The following is a 20,238-nucleotide window of genomic DNA, read 5'->3' on the forward strand; positions in this document are numbered from 1 at the left end:
TACATCTAATTTGTTGTCCTTATGCTATCATTGTGTTGCTAGAAATCTTGCCACTGCTGCTAGGGTATTGTGCACATTACATTCAAAGATAATAGTGCCTGTGATATCAGTTTTTTATTGTTTTCATGTTCAATGCTATTAATCAATGCACATCCACATTGTGTCATCCTTTTCAGTAAAGATGCAAATGTACTCTTACTTGGCCTAATATGTCCCATTTCCAACAGCTTCTTGATTGCCTTTTCAATCTCATCTTTGTGTCTTTTCAAGTGCCTATAAGGATAGTTATGACCAGTTTGCTCCTTCCAAGAGCTCTGTTCTGTGCACAATACCCCTATCCGGTGGAACTCCACGAGGAATCTCACTAAATACTTTGCTATACTTATCCAGCAACACTGTAATGTCAGGCTAAAAACTTCTTTTTTTCACTCTTAAATGAGTAGGTATGATAACACATTTAGCTGCCCACTCCACATGATCATGTCTCATTAATGTTTCCATCCTCTTAAAGGACAATACCTTTCCACCCCCAATTTGTCATCTCCTAAGAAGAATTCTTTTCCCATCAACCTCAAATTTCATTTTTCATTTCCTTTGTTTTTAAGTTCACCTTGAACTTACCAAGTGAATGTAGCCATAAAATTCCAAGCAATATGTGATGACAACCCAATTGGAATCAAACTACATGCAACCATTTTATCATTTTAACTTATATATAAGAATTCATTTTAACTTTTTATATATATAAGAATTGAAAATGATTAACTAGCCATGCCTGAAAGCATTCCTTGATATTTTTTGAGGACATGCATAGTTCTTGTCTTTAGCTAGTTCTGAATTGCTTGAGGTGCAATGTGAGCCATCCCAGTGGATTTGTTCTCTATCCACCCCTCCAAGCAGATTTTGTGGGCCTTGTTGAGAGATATTGGTTCGGTCTATTGCTCCTATGGTTATCTTGTTAATTTCCATACTCATAGGGTTTTGTCTATTGCGTTTGAATTAGTTTCGTCATACCACACTATGAGTTTGTTAGGAAACTATCTAACTATCCCCACTAGAATTCTCCTTTCCTTGCAGTCCATAAGACAACTAAGCAATAAGAATATGCATTGCCGGCATACAGATGGCCCCCAGGTGCATGTGCTCTTGGTGGAATTCGTGTAATTCCCTAGATCAATGAGAGGTTCCCACTCTCGCATGCAACCAATTGTATCTATCCGCTATCTAGGGTGTACGGTTGGTAGTCTTCTGACATATTATGCTCCTTGACTACTGCTAATCTCGTGGGGATAAGCTTGTCGTAAGCGTGTCATATGATTTAATCTTCGATGATCACCTCAGATAGAAAGGACTAGTCTATGTGCTAGAGGCACACCATCCTCTACCAATAACCCTTAGGGTTCTAACCCTATTTGTTGTTGTAAAGCCAATGCGTGTACCCAACTTAACACTTTTACTAGAAAGAGACTCCTAATTGGGAAGTAGATAGTTTTAGCCTACCCAGCAAAAGTTAGTAGTGTATACCCTGACCAAGAATCGAAGACCAGTTCCTTAAGTATTCCCAAAATGGTAACTTGGAAGAAGGTTTTGTCCTGCTTTTTGTCACCGCAAAATGTAGGTAATAGTAGGAAACTTTTTCAAACTAGTTTCGCATTTCTCTAAGTTGAATTTGTTATTTGATTGCTTAATGTTGATCGATCAATCAACTCCAATTCACATAGCAAATTCTTTTACGAAGGCTTTCAAGTCTTTTTCTTTTTTCTGTTTGCTGAGCCTGTGCTTGATTTTTGAGGCCTTCATCATCATTTTCTTCGTTTTTGAGTGTGTGTTTCTTGGTCTTTAGTTCTTTGGTTTTGCTCAGTCATTGCTTTTGGTTTTCCCTTCGATTTGATCTAATTTGGGGCTTAATTGGAGTTGTCAGTCAAAAGATATGGCCATTTTAGTGCCCAAAAAGTGGACCTTTTGATGCAACAACACGAATTAAAAATATCATGTTATATTTTTCATTTGACATTCACTTTTTGAAAAATATAACTTAAATTCACTTTATGTTATGTTTTTAAGTTACTTTATCTTTTAAATTTTCACTTAAAGTAACTGTAGTGCACTTTATGTTATATTTTTAAGTTGAGTTTACTTTTTGATTTTTCACATAAGCAACCATATTAACTATATAGTTCATTTTAATTTTTGATATTTAAATCAAATGCTCTAGTAAATATTACTTATTAAATGATATTTACACATTATATTGTTAATATTATAATGTAAATATAATTTATGTCCCACTTAAGTAATATTTGTTCAAAATTAAATTGACACATGCTTATTATTATCACTTAAATGTGTAAAATCATTTAAAAGTGGACTTTTTTCATGTCATTACATGTAAAAGTCGCTTAAAATTGGACCTTTTTCATGCTATTGCATGTAAAATTCAACTTAAAGTGTAAAATCACTTAGAAGTGGACTTTTTTGGTGCTATTGCATGTAAACTCACTTAAAATGAGCAATGACATCAAAAAGATGAGCTACATGTGTTATATGCATATGCACCAAAAAGGTCAGCTTTTGCTTTGAGTTGCATATGCATGTAGCTTAAATATGCATATGCACCAAAAAGGTGTGATTTGCTACATATAACATTTTTAATATATGCATACACCTCCAAAAGGTGCGTTTTGCATTGACACATGTATTTGCCCTTCCAAAACCCGTTTTTGGAAAAACTTCATGCATTTGGCTCTCAAGAACACGTTTTTGGTGTTTTTGCTTGATTTCTTCCATGGAATTTCTTCAAATCTTCTACTTTAGGGTCGTTTTTGCTAATCCAAGTGTTTCTATGGTAAAATCGTTGAATCTTCTTGCTGAATACATCATTTTTCATCCTCTTATTGACCCACATTTTTGAAAAAATGCCCACTTTTGGAGTGTTTTTGGTCACGTTTTGAGGCAAGGAGGAAACATTTGATATTTTAAATGCATGTTTTGATCATTGAAGGGCATGCTTTTGTATTCAGAGGTCAAAAATGACTTATAACATGACAGATTTGAATCACGTTTTTATCCAAAAATGTCCCATGAACATGCATTTGCTCAAAACGTTGGAAGTTTGAGCATTCTTATGGCACGTTTTTGGCATTATGCATAAAAAATGCCTCATTTGCTGCTCACTACGGGTTTCTCTTGCAAAGTTTAAAAAGATCTAAGTTTGTTGGAGAATTTTTCAATATTGGAGTTTTTCCCTCCATTTCTGGCACATAATCATCATGTAAGTAGTGGACAGTTTCCTTCTTGCTAATAAATTTGTATTTATCTTGCTGATTTTTGCATGTTTTAGCTTGATGTTTTACACTTTTGATTTTGTTGCCATGGAAAGTGTGTTTTTCCTTTAAAAATGATGAAATGGTTCATTTTCATGGTTTTGTTTTTTTCCCAAATTTCAAATTCGAAATTGCATATTGAAGTGCTTCGCTTGTTGACATGTTTGGGTCTTTTGCGAAAGGTATGTTTTTCTTTTAAAGTTTTGTTTTTGTGTGTTTGCTTTTCGGTTAGTTGCAAGTTCTTTCCCAAGAACTTGGTCATGTTGCTTTTCACTCCATCTTCCATTTCATGCAAGAGCATCATCACATTCCATTTCCATCTTTTCATGCCACAACACTTTGCATCTCATTCGTCATATGCGATTACATGTATTTCATCTCATTCATCATCTGCACGTACATGTAATCTCATTTTCCATTTCCATTTCCACTCATCTCACTTTTTGCATCCAATCGCACGACATGATTACATGAAAAGTCTTTCGTGTAATTTCATCTCTAAAACCCTTTTTTGACTTAGAGTCACTTTTTGAAAGGTCAAAAATGTCATGTGCATGTTTTCCTATGTACTTTGACTTCACCTTCCACAAAGACGACTATAAAGTTCATTTCACCTCAACCTACATTCCATTTCCATCTTTCCATATGCACTTACGCCTCCGTGAGCAAATACATGTTTTTCCACTTCCCATGTCATTACACACTTCGCATCTCATCCATTGTCCGCACTTACATGTAAGCTCATTCTCTATCCGCATCCGCATCTCATCTCACTTTTCATTCCTCATTACATGTTGCATTTACATGTAATCCATTTTCCATGCAATAACATCTTGAAAACCCAAGTCACTTTTTGGAAATCAGCAATTTCCATTCGCACACATTCCCATGCATTCCACCTTCAAATATATCCATTTCCTTCTATTTTCACTTTCATAATGTTTCATTCCATCTTCCATTTTCATCCACTACATATGTATGATGTCTCTTTTTGAGATCATCTCATTGGGTCTACGAAGTATCTAATCCATACTCGAACCTTTGTTGCTGTTCAAGAATCAACCTTTATGGCGATTTCCTCTGATGATGTAATGTTTTGGGATTCTTGTATTGCAACACAAGAGATGCCATCTAAATCTAAGGGCAAAATGAAATACCAGTTTGATAAAGAGTTGGCTCATAGAACTCCATCGCAATTCACATCCATTCTTGACAATGTATTAGACACAAAAATCAGACACGTGGACATGACTGATTTTCTACAGAGAATAGAAACCCCGGTTGATCATGAGATGAAACATATCAAGAGAAGTCATATTCGCTTGGTATCTACGTTTCCCATGGCTGCCATGGAACTTGAGTTTGTTCTCGGATGCACAAAATGTTTAAGCCCAAAGTCAATGACAATCGAGGATGTTGATGGCAGAGTTGTTATTAGTCTTAATTCAGAAGTTATCAAGCAAATTTTCAAAGTGCCACATAATGCAGAATGCGTAGATCTGACCAAACAATCATCTTTGGAAATATGGAATGAGAAGAAGGGAGATTATAAGAAGTATGTAAATCAATACTGGTTGGATACCAAGAGGAACAACTTCTCCAGATGGCCAAAGACCGTTCACAGGTCTAATTTCAAGCAGGAATATAAAGATCTTATCATTCTTTTCAGAAGGGTTTGTGGTCTTAAAGATTCCACCAATTTTGAACCATGGATGTATAAATTCATCTTCTAGATAATGGAAAATAAAGAACATATCTTTTGGAGAGAATTGATTAGTACTACACCTTGTTTATATTGCTGCTGCCATGGGATCTTTCTTTGGACTCTCAACCAAAGGAGATCGTCTACATATTCCAGTTTGGGATTACTATGATCAGATCACTCTGGCTAATAATAAGTTTCATTTCAAAAGAGTTCAGGATGCTTTCTTTGGGCATTTTCGGTGTTTGTTTGATAGAGAGTTATCCATCAAAAGGGTATCTGATGAAGCTTGGGAAAAGGTAAATCAATATGGTTGTATCTTTATCCAGTTCCAACTTTTACTTACTTGAGGGTTGGATATTTTAAAGGTGAACCGTATACCTTACCTAGGTATGCTACTGATAGGATCATTCTGATGGAATTAGCTAGACAACTTATGGAAGTTCAATCTGATAAACATGCTTTACATAGACCTAGTTTCGGTATTTCTTTTGCCAAACCCTTGGCAATTGGCAATTATTTGATCGATTTTGTACATAAAGCAAAAAATATGGAAGCATAATTGTAGCTGATCACTTTGAAGAAATTCAAAGCTAGATTTGACTTTGATTATAGAGAGATGAATTCTCAACTCAAGAGGGCTTTCACACATGTTCATCGCATCGAGGATATTTGGATTGACATGCGAACAAAACTAGATATAATGAAGATGGATTATTGTAGATTAACTTTGCAAAAAATCATTGATCTTAACATGCTTGAGATCCCGTCGGATTTCCAAATTGAAGATTATGGCAATGTTCTTGATCCCGAATATTATCAAGTAGGTTTTAATAAAAGATGCCCTTTTCCCATTCAATGGCAATAGAAGGAAGGTACATCCATTCTTGATAGATTTCAATCCATTTTAGCAAACACCAAGAAGTGGCTGAAAATTAAAGGCCTCAAAAGGGTTAATCTAAAATTGGGTTTGGATTGTGGAAGTTTTGGTCCTCCTGGAAGGAAGTCATAGCTGGAAATAACAGGTAAAGATGGAGCTTCTTATTCTGATGCAAAGAAGTCTCTTAAATTCAAGTGGAAGGGCAAAAAGGGATCTAATTCATCTTAGATCCCTTAACCAATTCAAGAATCAGAGGAGGAATTAGAAACAAAATCAAACCGAAGAAGATGAAGAAGAAGGGGAAGTTATGATCATATCTCCTCCAAGACTTGCACAGACTCATGTACCATCTATGCATGGAGCACCTTTTTTGGATGAGATAGATGATTATGTGGATTCATTTTCTACCGTTTTCACACCTATTACAGTTTCAGAAGTCAACATGTTGGCTCTTCCTATTTCTTCAACCGCTCCTCTCATTTTAGCAAATGAACAATATGAACATTTGTGAAGTGTGCTTGAAGATTTTCCAACTCTTACAAAGGGTCAAGTTTCTCAACTTGATACATCTCTGACAAGTTTTGAGCTATTCATAATAGAATCCTTGCATTATGCACCTATGAATTCAGCGGTGCAGATTGAATCTTGTTTAGTCACAACGAAGATACAATCAGGGTCAATGCCAATGGTCTCCACTGTACCTGTTTCTACAGATGAAAGTTTCAGCTTGCGTGCATGGTTGAGCAGGATTACAATGAAGAGAAGGAAAGTGGTTGTACCTCCGGATAACCTCCCTGTAAAGAAATCTAAGTCCAAATCTTTGAAAGATAAGATTGTTTCAAGCATCTTAGTTGATTCGGAGAAAACTAAGTTTGTAGAAGCTGCTGAGCCACTGGTGGACAAACCTGTTGAAGAATTTACCCGTTCTAATTACAAGTTCACTAAGGTACAAATCAAGAAGGAGTCACGTTTGAGTTGTTTGCAAGATGCTCCAGATGCATTAGCTAATGTATCAAAAAGCAATCATGAATTATGGGAAAATAAGAATCAACTCAAACAGGAAATTGCTCGCCTAAATGAAGTCATTCGGCAACAATTTTCTCAAAGTGCTGTTATTTTGTCTTAGACATCCAAGGAAAGAAAGCTGATTGAAGCTGCTAAGTCTTGGATAGGGGAAGTCATTTATAAAGGAGTTCGAGCCATTATAGAAACATTTGCAGTTCTTAAGCGTATCAAAGATATGATTCATTGAATGAAATGGAGCAAGGCTTGATTTCTTCCTCGACTGAAGAAGCAGATGATTTGAAGGAGATTCTCAATGATTGGGATGAGAATGCTAAATTTGATTGAGATTCGATGATTTCATGTGACATTCTTCCATCCTGTGAAATGTTCTTCACGTATCAAGGGCTTATGGGTTATGAAGAAGAGACATTGAGAAAACTGGTTACAAAGTTGCAGACAACTCTTGGAGATTGTCAGATGATAGAAACATAGGTCACATGTGATTTAGAGCAAATGGGATGTCAGATTCTTGACGAGCAGGGAGGTGCTACAATTGTGATCAAGTTGGGCATTCAGCCAATAGGTGCCCTGAGAAACAAACACCTAACTCTCAATGACAAGGGAAGAGGACTTGTTTGGTCCAAGAAAATGAGGAAGAACATATCAGACGAGCAAGACTAATGGAAGATGGAGAAATGTTGATGATGAGAAGACACGATGTGTGGCCATGCAACAAGGACTTGAGTCCAAGAAGGAACTTATTCAAAACTGTAAGAAAGTGTAGGTGTAAACTTCACAAAGTAGTTATTAATTCTGGTTCACAGGACAATATGGTATCTAATGAAATGGTAGATAAATTCAATTTGGCTAGGATACCCCACCCAAGACCCTATAAGACATGTTGGGTCTCAGACAATTACTCATTAATTGTGAAGGAGCAAGCTTATGTAGATTTTCAGATTGGACAATACTGGGACAGGATTCTGTTACATAATTCCTATGTATTGTTAACATTTTCTATAAGGAAGGCGTGGCAATTGATAGGGAAGTATTGTATGATAGCAACTCATGAGTCAAAGATCATTATGTTCTGTAAGCAAGAGCCTCTCAAGAGGGAAGAAGTTCATGCCATTCCAAGGCTTGAGGAATCACACCACCCGGGTTGCTTGAAGGGGTCATGGTAGGGACAGTTATGTGTCCTATTATACACAAGAAAGAGAATATGGACAGGGCAGACACAGATACCACAAGTCTGAAAACAAATTTGAAGGATGAGCCTCCTGTGGGCAAGATGGTGGATCAAGTTCCAAAGGTTGTCTTTGGGGTCATGAACAAGTGGGACCCTTCCTATCTGCTTCTCCTTGTTTTCTAACTTCACGTACAGGTACTTACCCATTTTTTGCAGGTACTCAAGGAATGCAGTATCCCTGTGGTTCATGGTTAGTTCTTTTCAGGTGGGGGGGAGTATGGTGCAGAGGCACTCCATTACCCCAAAGACATACATGAAGGTCAACCAATGAAAGATTTGCTAATAAGGTCTACAAAGACCATACTTAATGTAATAATGCCATAAAGAGCCTAATAGGTGCAATAATGCAGTCATTAGGTTGTAGGTCCTGAAAGATGACATAAGTTGCTACAAAGGGGTCCTAATAAAACAACACTAATAAACAGTCTGACAAAGTTGTCCTAATAAGTAGTTGCGCTGTTCACAACTCACATTATCAACCTTGTGACATAGTGATGTTTTCGCTATTTTGCAACTGGTCCATATTCCTTGTGAAATAGCGATGTTTAGGTAATTAAGGAAATTGTTCCATAGCGATGGTTTTAAATAGATTTGAATATCATGTAAATGCTCTGTAATGGTTGAAGTTGTGAATTGGCAATACAAAATCAAGGGTTCTCTGCTGTTAATCACGGTTTTCCAGTAAAATCAGACTGATCACAGTCCGTTTTTATGCATAGACTGATTGCAATGATCTGACAATTGTTTCACATTGACGAGGCATTAATTCTTTTACATTTTGGTGTTTGAATCATTTCGTTTCTTTCAGTTCTTAGAAAGATATTCAAGTTTTTGTTTAAACTGGTTAAACCCTTACTGGGGTTTCCAGTGGCATAAAACAATGTAAAAAGTCCATGTTTCTCGTCCAATAAACTCAAGGAATATCTAGCATGCTGTAAATTATATTTAGCATGCTTTTGATGCCCCAGTGTTTGCACAGGACCATGCATTAAATTGCACGTGGAACCAATAAAGGAAACTCTAATTTTTCTATCTCATAAATGTGTTTTTAGCCAGTAAACTGTGTATGGGTGAAATCAATGCATGCAAGGATATGACGGAGGGTGCCAGAATATCTAGGCACGTGTAGTGGGAAGATCTCTGACAGTTCCAAGTGATGGGAAGACTTTTTGGTTTAATATACATTTGGGTGACTGTAACTGTCACAGTCTGACAGTAAACAGAGTCCAAGTTTGTATGTGGGTCAGGAATTGGGTAGTGAAGGGCTTGAGGGTTTTTATGGAGTCTAAGAAGGTGTTGAAGACCTGTTGAGTTCATTGGGAAGGGACTGGTTAAGTTTCAAACATAAAGAGGGGGATGTTCATTGTAAGTGAGGGTGTGCAGACAGTCATAAATATAATGTGAATGGGTCATATGCCTTAGAGATTTTCTGGGGAGTACAGTAATGGGTTGTTGAGTCACGTGTAGGGGAGTCAAATTGATAGGGTTGGGAGCAAAGGTGGTGTGAGAGCAGTTTAAGGAATGAGAGATCAAAGGCATCTCAATAAGACAATATGAATTGAAAGACAGAGGGTTTGGAAAATCTTATGACAGGAAAGGTGTTGAATTGTAGGACACCAAGTTGGCAAATTCGGGTAGTGTATCTCTAGTTTGGTGGTTTAGAGGTTGGATGCTCTGCATCAAACCCAAAAAACAAGAATGTGTAACAGGAAAGGCAGTATCATCCCTATGATGAATACCCTGAAATGGGACGACCTGCCTTAGATGTACAGCCAACATGACGTATTCCATATCAGAACACTACAAAGTTATCATCAATCAGATCCTACCAATCTATAAATCTTTTTTAGAACACAGCAAGCTGCATTGAAACTCCAACTGATTTCTAATGTGACGAAATTAAATCAATTTTCATTTATTAATTGTTTGAAGCAGTATTTTTTTTTTCTTCCTTATTTTCTTTAAAACTACTTATTATAGGATTAACCAGTGTTCCACAGGATGTGCCCCCTATGCTTTTAGGCTCGTACCCGTCCAGGGGACGAAACAGTGACGCAGGACAGATTTTTGCTGTCTCCAAAGCTGTTGCTTTTTTGCCAAATTCAGAAACGTCCCCGAAACGGCAAAAAATTTTGGGCAGTAAACTTGGGGATGGCCAGCAGTACCTGGGCCATCCCCTAGCCGTCCTCAAAACTTCTAGCTGTCCCCTTTTTTCCAGCTAGTCGGGTAAAGAGAAAACAATAAATTTTTCCTTTTGTGCGGGTCCATAGTTGTCTTAAAGACATAATAAATATGTGCAAACCATATTTGTCCATTAAAACACTAAAACACTAACTCTTCTACTCATTTTAAGATATGTACTCGCTAAGAGGGAAAAAGAACATAGAGCAACAGTAGTAGCAGCAGTGAGGAAAGATTGCATTTAGTATTTCTCTTTACTACTTACTATTTTAGTTGCACTTCTCTTTATTCCATTATGGTTTTATGCATAATACTTGGAGACTTTAGGCATTTTGATTTTACTATGTATATATGTGATATTTTATAATGGAGGTACTTAGTATTTGTCATTTGATAATTTTCCGTGTATTAATTTTCTAAAATGTCTGTGGTGAATGGTTTATCAATGTTATGATATGCATACCTGAATTTTGTCTTTCTATATAAAAAAATCCCCTATATTTTTAATTGCCATCCCCTAAGGCCCCATCCCCTAAATTCTGGCTTTGACCCGTCCCCGTACCGGAAACACGTCCCCGTCCCCTAAAACGTCATTTCCGTGGAGCATAGGGATTAACAATTAGCTTCATGTAGCAGTTTTCACCTTTAAACAAGAGAAACAAAGTGTCATAGTTCCTGCCATATGCATAATAGTTGTAGAGTTGTAGGTTGGAAAGTAAAGTATAAAACACAAAATTTGGAGAAGTGAGAAGAGTTAATATATTTGCAGTAAAAAAAATACAAGCAAATTACAAATGTTTGATCTTTGAATACTTAAAATACATATAAAGTAAATGTGAAAAAATAAGAAGTAGCAGTTGGGATATATTTACTATGAGATCTACAATATAGCATAGTTCTAGGATAAAAGTAAATAAAATAATCAGAAAAATTGTTTGACATGTTAGAAATAAATATATATAAATATAATATATTCTCTTAAATTTTAGAATGACAAGCATGCATTTGTAATGTTATATATTTTCAATCACTTAAATAACTATCAAATATGTATAAAACACATATCTAAAAATTAAAGAACATTAAGCTATTAATTTGCAAATAACATTATTCATATAATAATAAACATCAACATTTTAAAATATAATATTTAATGAACATTCTAATTCTTGAAAAGAAAAAAACATCAACAACAAAGAAACAAATAATCTGTATCATATAAAAAGAACAAACCTTGATCTAACTCCATCAACATAATTTTTCTTACTACCATGTAACTTGTTTACTAGTGCTGACATACTTCACAACTGTAGCAAGCATTTTTACATACCTAAGGGTGTTTCAACATCTGCAAAAATAGAAAATATTGTCACACATAACAAAAGTTATTCCTTCAATAGGAGGCTTCCTGAATGATGCCTGTGGGATGATCATTATGTCCTCTCTTAGGCGCTCAAGTGGTGGCCCTATACACATTAATTATATGATATCTTTTGGGTCAGGTTTGATGAAGCCCTCTCTCGTATCATTTGCAGTAGAACAGTTCGATTACCAATACTTAGAAGAAATAAAGCAACAGATCTTCTTCCTTAACCATTAGTATTTTTGCCTCATATTTGCCATTCTTCTGACCAATACAGTGATATCTTAAAGAGCACGGTTTGGAATCTTAGATTTTGTGAGTTTGATATCTACGGTTTCTTAATATGAACCATAACTCTCACTCATTTAGTAGAACTTGTGGCATTTTTTCACCTGTACGTGTGGCTTATCTGTGCTTTCACAGCTTGCGCTCTCTTTTAAACGTGGCTTATCTATGCTTTCACAGTTTCCACTCTCTTCAGAGCCCATTTGTTATCATCCTGGTTTACTCTATTGCAGCATATATAAATGGTGGCTCTGTAACTCCACTTGTTGGAGAAGATTACCAGGGATTCCATGATTTGTGATAGGGAAAAATCCCCTATTTGAAGGCTTCTCTGGGCAAAGCTAAGGAAGGATTTTTTTGAATCCCATACTCTTATTTCTCGAGTACAAGCCGTGGGTAAAGATTTTTTTTGATCTCACTTGAGGAAGAATGTATATAAAAACGGAGAAGCCGGGAACCATATTGGCTAAGGAAGCACACTAGGATACTCCCCAGATGCTAAATTGGAGTTACATTTTTTTGATTGCTGATCGCTGATTGCTTCTGGAGGTTTGTAAGCAGTACTACTTGAGACTGACAGGGCAAGCAGGCAGGCAGGGCTGTGTTGTCCTCAGTTGTCCTCAGTTGTCAAAATGGGGCTGATGCCAATATGGTCTCGCATGACCCAAATGGGCATCAATAGATTGTAAAATTGTGCAGTGCAAATACAGGACTAGAGTTTGGATAGGGATGGGGGTATTTTGTGCATAATCAGAGATCAGAGAGTGGAGATTTCTGATTTATTAAGTATATTGTAGGTCCAATTTCAGAGTTTGGATATTTGGGAGAAGTGTGTGAGTAAAAAACATTGATTTGGTGAATTTGGTGAATGTGGGCAGACACTTCACAATTTACAGAATCTACGCCCTGTTAATCCTCGTATGAGAAGTTTCCCTCAATTTATGAACAGTCATTTGCCAGCTGTTTGTGATAAGAAAGAAAACAATCAGGGTCCATGGAAATGCAGGTAGATGTAGAAAAGGAGTTGCCCATGGGGAAGTCCAGCAAAATTATCAAGAGTCTGATTCTGGGTGCAAAAGCCTTCTCCAAAGATCAATCAAGGAATGAAAATAAAGAGCAATTTGTTAGTGCGATTTTTTTTGATTCTGAGTGCAAAAGCATTCTCCTAATTTTATAGCTATTCAATTGAGCTATCTGGCACTAATAACAGAGGAATACCCAAGCAGGCTCCTACCTAGCTTATATTCCTTGTGGTCTCCTTTGGCGTTCACCGAATCTCTGAGCATATTTCAACATTTACGAAGTTTGCAGTGGAGAATACAGCTGAACAAAATGTGTCTGTACATGGCCTCATAAATGATCATTACTTGCATGCTGATAAATCTGGAGAGTTCTTTAAATTGCTGGGAATTAAACTGTTAGGAAAATGAATTATTTTCTTATAAAAAATTGTGGGAGTGAATCATATTGAACTATTTTATATAATTTTTAAATAAGTGAAAATTTTAGAACTTCAAAAACAGCAAATGTGTCTTTGGTCATTTTATTAAAATATTATATTTATTTTGCATTCAATGAAACTAATAAAGTCCCTTGTCCAAGACATTCATTAAAAACAACTTTCAATGCCTTCAAAATGAGCTATTTAGATTTCACCTTTTGTAAGGGAGTACAAAATAAGAAACCTTTTGTAACGTATTCTGGCTTTAGTTGCTTCGTTCTTAGCAGGTATAAAGCAAGGTTTGTGTTAAGGATTTTTTTTCATATATCTAAAGAATCAACTTAATCAGAGCGATCTACTGAACCAAAAAGTGCATTTGGTTGCAATCAAGTTTATTGTCTGAAAACATTGATTTTACATTTCATGTTCCGTTCTTTACTTTATGGAGGTCTTCTAGGCTCGTTAATTGTGGCAGTTTACTGGCAAAGATATGAACAAAATACATTAATAAGTTCATAGAGACTCTCATTTTTGCTGCTTCTTGTATATCTTTTTTGTATACAAGGTAGTATTTAATCATCATTTTTATTGTGTTTAATGCAGATTGAGATGGCTTCCTTATTTCAACATCATCTGAAACAGTAAAAATGCATGATTATTGGTACAGGGAATATGAATGCAGCACCGCCCATGAAATAATTGAATAATGATTCTAGTTCACTGTAACTATGAGAGATTTTCTGGCTTTTTCATAGGTCTGTGAGCAATTTACAGTGTTCTTTAGGTTGAATCTTTGTAGCTCTAATACGATCTACCAAATCTGGCTGTTAACGTTTATGTTTGCGAGTCTGAAAATCAGATGGGATAATACAGTCAGAAATATGCATTGAAGATGTGACAAATACGAGAAAAACGAGAATGCCAAATATTGTTGTGAAATAAATGGTTCTTTGTAAAAATTACTTGAACAAGTGACGTCAATAAAATTAGCATATGTCATGACACAAATCCTTTTTGTTTTGAAAAAAAGTTTTCTATTTAAATGATACGAATCCTGATTAAAAACCTCAACTTAAACAAAGTATAGAGCTTAAAAGTTTTTTTAACATCGATGTTATCACAATTTGACTTGCTACAAAAAAAAAAAAATCTCCTACTGATCAATTGCTGAACTCAAGGAGGTAGGACACTTGCTAAAGGTTTTGCAAAGTCGTTGCATGCAATTTGGGCTTTTCCTGAAGAACACTTGAGCTAGAATAGTACTAGGATAGGTGACCTGAGAGTCCTATTGTGCTTCATAATCTAGATTCAATGAATTCTAAGCGCTCCAGTCATTCTCATGAGAGATAGGTTCTTTTGAACCACTAATGAAAATGGATTAATGAGTTTGAATCAAAATCTACTTAGTTGAATCCTAATAGCAACATGACAAAAAATGTTATCAATTACAAGTTTGAGGACGAACATAAATATAATTTTTTAAACATAAATAAAAATATGAAAGTAATGTTAAAAATATTAACAAAGGAATTCATGTCTAAGAATATTTAGAAGAAAGAAGATGCTAATGTAGTTAGTTGATTTTTCAATAAATATAATTTAAATTATTATATAGCTATAATAGAATAACTTTGATGTGTATTATTACAATTACAAACAATATTATAAAAAAGATAAATATTTTAAGACAAGACAAAGGGAAGAGGTGGAAATAAAGACAAAAGACAAGTGTGGTTTCTACGCGAATGCAATATTTGATTGCCAAAAGAAACTCAACCCCCATCTATTGTTGCAATTGAGGTTAAGATATTATAGTTATGGATTAACTTGTGTTAGATTTTTTTGCATTATTGTTTTAGATCACACACTGTGATCAACCACTAGGGTGATAGAGAGCTAAAAGAGCACAAGGAGAAAACATTGATAATGTTGCATACCTAAACAAGCTAAATCTAGTAGAAGAGGTGGAAGGCAAGAGTACATTCTTTACTTCTATGTCTCCAACCACCTCTCCCTCAACTTCTACATCACTTTCCAACTTGTCCATTACATCTAGCTTTTTGTCCAAGTCTGCAACTTTATCCATGTTTTCTCCTTGTGCTATCTAATGCTCTCTATCATCCAGATGGACAACAATATATGATCCAAAATCTCAGCAAACAACAATTTACATAATTCAATCCATAATTTATTGCATCTTAATATAATGGATTGTGGAAATCTCTTGTCAAAAAAAAAAATTTGTTGGGTTGGTTGCCAATTTCTGTTGCCTTCACTTTTCTCTTGAGAGAAATTCTTTTCAGCCAATCACTTGCCCAACCAGCCTGTAAATGTGGTGCTTATTTTTGGAGTGTTGAAGAGGGTTTGGTTTTTGAAAATGCTTGTCTAGTGTTGATACTATGCTCTTATTTCTAATGCTAATAAAATTAATTCTCACTAATATATGGTGCCGTATAAGAGTACATAGTCTTATAAACACCAAGTCTTACAATGTCGTTAGGAAACTTAAGAGATAGGATGAGGTTTTTAATAGTTGAACAAGGTTTGTTCTCTCTAATGAAGAATCTTAGATATCATAGTGGAAATGCCTTTAATGTAGATGAACGTGGAAACATAGGACAATCACTGTTTATAAGGGACTTCAACAATTTCTACTAAGGGAAACTCAAATTGCATTCATTGTCACAATTAAAGTTGTTGGGTGGTTCCCAATTTCTATTGCTTCTTTGAATTTAATTTCCAAAAATATGCGGCGTCAGTGATGGGGGATTGCTTAGCGTGTATTTATATTTTAAATTTTTTTAATTTGGCTTCTCCCAGTTATGTCATTGGTCCACAATATTACATTGTATTCAAGGTGGGACCTAACTATTTGAAGAAATGCAAAAATAACCAATGTAATGATTCACATGTGGCATTATTCCACATATCCCCAACTTTATTTCTGTAATAGTCTTATGGTCATTTAATGCTAGCTCAATGGGGGTGGACTCAAGCATTTCATTTTATGGAAATATTGTGTTCTTATAACAAAATATAATTGACTCACACAATATATTAAATTTGTCATTTTGATAACTTCATTTTATTGCACCATTAGCTAATAGTTTGCACATCATCAAGTTAACTAAGGCCTATAAAGTTCGATGATTTGGATCCTAAGGACATGTGATAGCCCAATGTTCATTAAATGATTAATAAATTTGCCAATTTTCTTGTTGTGACATCTGTATAAAATAGATCTATTCGAAAACTCTTAGCTGAAAGTGAACATCAAATTAAACTCTAATGATGTATTTATTGAAAATTTTGCACAAATCTAGGCAAGGTATCATAAATAATTATTAGAAATAATCTAATGAAGACACATTTCAACACAATATCAATGAATTGTCTTCAAATTTGGACATCAAACTGTCAATAGAAAGTGAACATCATATAACTCTCAAATGATATTTTTTGCGATAATTGATTAAGATTTTGGTACAAATGTCGGCAAGGGGTCAATTTATAATTATTAGGAATGGTCCATTGACGACACATTTCAACATAATATGAATTCCTTTAAATTGATGAACAAAAAACACAAATTACAAAAGATAAGGTGCACAATTCTTAAATATTCAACCATCTTCAAAAAAATTCAACAAAAGGCCCTTGCCTATTATAGTCTACCTCCCTTTATTGATAATAATGAAATCCCTTATATATTGTCGACTTGTGATGATTTCCTTATGTATAAGTGAATTCATTAGGAGATGTGATCCCATATTTAAGAACTATGCAATTTGGCTTTTTAAATTTGATCTTGGTTTACTAATGAAGGAAAATTGACATGTTTTCCAAAATGTCTTCATGGAGTCCTTACTAATAATTATATATTGATACCTTGCTTTATATTTCGTATTATGTCTGTCCAAAATTATGTATTTTATAGTCTTTTATTATTACCACATTACATTATACTGATTGGAAAATTGAATTATAAGAAATTTTAATATAAAAATAACTATTAGGTGCATCCCCTTAGGATATATTCACTTTCTAAAATATTATTGTTTTTTCTTAATAACATTGATGCAACTCTATAAGGATAATAGATAGAATTAGTTTCTAAAGATTCAAAGATTGTTTTGCAAGTTAAATTCCACACTTAAAATAATTTCAATATGAGGTGAAGTTTTTAGATATTATAATAAAATATTAATAATTTTTGGCATGTTCAATAGGACTCAAAACCCATAACTATGGTTTCATTGAATGAGATAATAACTCATATAATAGGATTTCATGAGTGAAAGAAATGCTATAAGATCCCTTTTAGAATCTAACCCTAATATTTGCCTCCCTCATTGGTAAATAACCACAAAAGAAAGGTAGCACAACCAAATTTATTATGACCACTACCTTAGATGGTTGTGCTTTGAGCTACCAATTTATTTTTGGTTTGAATAGTGACAATATTTTGTTTTGTCTAGTCCTTGCAAGTAGATGAGATCCTCTAGAGGCTCTTCTAAAGTATGTAGGAGGAGACATAAAGACACTCTAAAAAAACTTAAGATATCATGGACATATGTATCATTCACCATGCCACTAAGAAGAATGTTGCTCTAAGATTACTCATAATTTCTTTTAAGGATAATCCATGTATTGGTACTTTTCACATCCATCTAATGTTATTGCTTCATGGAATAATTTAGGAAATATATTTTTTTCTTCACTTCAATGAAAAGGGGGGTAGAGCCTTACTTTCAGAGCAATAACTAATAACCACATCAACACCTTAGTATGCGATCATTGATTTTAACACTCCATTTCAAAAGACTTGGCAAAAGATCCCTATTTTTGTACAAACCACTAGGGGATATGGCAATTATTGTTTAATTTCAACATTTCAATTCAAATGTTCCTAGAATAACTTGGTCATGCCTTATCTTTCTCCTATGGCTTATGTTGTAATTTTTTGCAGAATCTTATTTGTCCAATATACCATACATGTATGTTTCAAATGCTTAATGCATGTTACCAATGTTGATCATATCTCTCACTATGTGTGTATTAAAAATATCTTCATAGGTTTAGTTTAATCAAATCAATTAAAAAATATAAAACATTTAAGCTAATTAGAACTTTGAATTGAAAATTTGATAGCCAACCTATGTTTCTCTAATTAGAAAGAAAATTTGAATGATCTATTATTTGCAAAGCATTCCTACAGTGACAACCTAAAAAATGAGAGTACAAATTAAGCACATGATGCAAATTATACTAAAAAAATGGTGAATTGTTATGCAAATAAGTCTAATAGTGCTACATCAAGACTAAAATGCTCTCAAAATGATGCTAAAAATATGAACTCAATTCATTATAATGGTGGTGCTAAATGAGAGTTAATGATTTTCTCTAAGAATGCATCCCATTTATAGGATTTTATCAAAATTAGGAGGCTCAGTTGGATCTAACCAAAGGCTAGAGTCAAGGTTGATTTGTGTTTCAAATATTGAGTCAAGAAGACAATATGAGTGGTTTATTCTAATTTGTTCGAGTCTTCATCACTTTGTGCATTTAATTTATTTATCTGTTCATAAAAAGAGAATAATTGTTTTCACTAGAACCTTGGTCTATATGCCATAATCCAGGTTTTAGTTTTCTTGATCTCCATGTGGTTTCTATAGGTTCCAAAAATCCCTCCTTTCTTTTCCAATATGCCCTATGCCTTGGTATCCCATTGTCTTCATGATTTGATAATATTTCCCATATTGATGTGTGAGAATGTTAATATATGAACTCTTTTATCTAAAATTTCATCTTCATCATCTTTATAAATCAATTTGAGGATTTCATTGTCTTCTTCATTTGAGGAATTTGTAGGCATTACACCATTTTCATTGTATTGCCACAGATTCATTAGGGAATGACATTCTACTCCAAGTGCTACTCAGATTTAGGCTCGGGCCCGTGGTCTCCTAGGCTTGTATCCTCCAGTGATGGACTTCTTTGTACCGAGAAAGGATATCTAGTCCTTCTCTCGTCTATTCATTCTTGTTTCCTGTCTTTGTTTTGTTTTGTTGCTAGTTCCTTTTTAGACACTGTTTTGTGCTCCTGCTAGGTTGCTTTTCTACCCTGTTGTATCTTCCAGTCCCTTGCACTCCTTATTGGTCTTTTGTCAGACATGAATATCATTATCTTATCTTATCTCATCTTAGGGGTTTTTTCATAAGATGATAAAGAATATTCTCTTACCCCTTTTGATGAAATTTACATTATTTTTCAAAATTCTTCATCATAGTGCCCATCTTTTCATAATGTTTCATCTTTTCTTTGTTACAAGATAGGGTTGCCATTGCACCAAAAGATTGACATGTCAATGCCTAATACAACCACTAGACTTATAGAACATGGAGGTGGTTGATCCATGCTACACATCCTAAAGGGGAACGTTGGTGGTTACTCCAACAATGCCCACCAAAACACCCCCCCCCCAAACAACGTTACAGAAGGAGATTCAAGCCTATGACCAAGATCTGATACCAATTGTTAGCAATAGGAAATATTAAGAGTGGGGGGATGCCAATTGTTATCAGATTATAGGAAATACAAATTTTAGATTTTAATCATAGTCCTCTAGATGTATACGCGAATTCAATATGTTGTTGCTGTAACTTGTAATGACACTTATTGATTTTTGTGTGTTTCAAGTTACTCTTTCAATGAATATGTATATGATATGAAGAGGCATGTCTCCCATAGGGATACACCTCTTTGTTAATATCTTAACTCATATTAGTTATTTCTTTAACATATTTCAC

At 34.6% G+C, this 20,238-nt stretch overlaps 1 protein-coding gene across 2 annotated transcripts in view; it reads left to right on the top strand.

Moving 5' to 3' along the window:
* Positions 1-14,437, top strand: part of COS1 (6,7-dimethyl-8-ribityllumazine synthase / DMRL synthase / lumazine synthase / riboflavin synthase) — a 74,611-nt gene extending 60,174 nt beyond the window's left edge. For both annotated transcript variants that reach the window (XM_089826655.1, XM_089826656.1), the window contains one exon: positions 14,033-14,437. In XM_089826655.1, the coding sequence (XP_089682781.1) occupies positions 14,033-14,074 (42 nt within the window). In that variant the 3' untranslated portion in view covers positions 14,075-14,437. The remainder of the gene's footprint in view (positions 1-14,032) is intronic.
* Positions 14,438-20,238: the final 5,801 nt, after the last annotated feature.

Source organism: Cupressus sempervirens, chromosome 4 (genome assembly GCF_028749045.1).
Source record: "Cupressus sempervirens isolate cs-2001-9-10 chromosome 4, ASM2874904v1, whole genome shotgun sequence".
Taxonomy (NCBI): domain Eukaryota; kingdom Viridiplantae; phylum Streptophyta; class Pinopsida; order Cupressales; family Cupressaceae; genus Cupressus; species Cupressus sempervirens.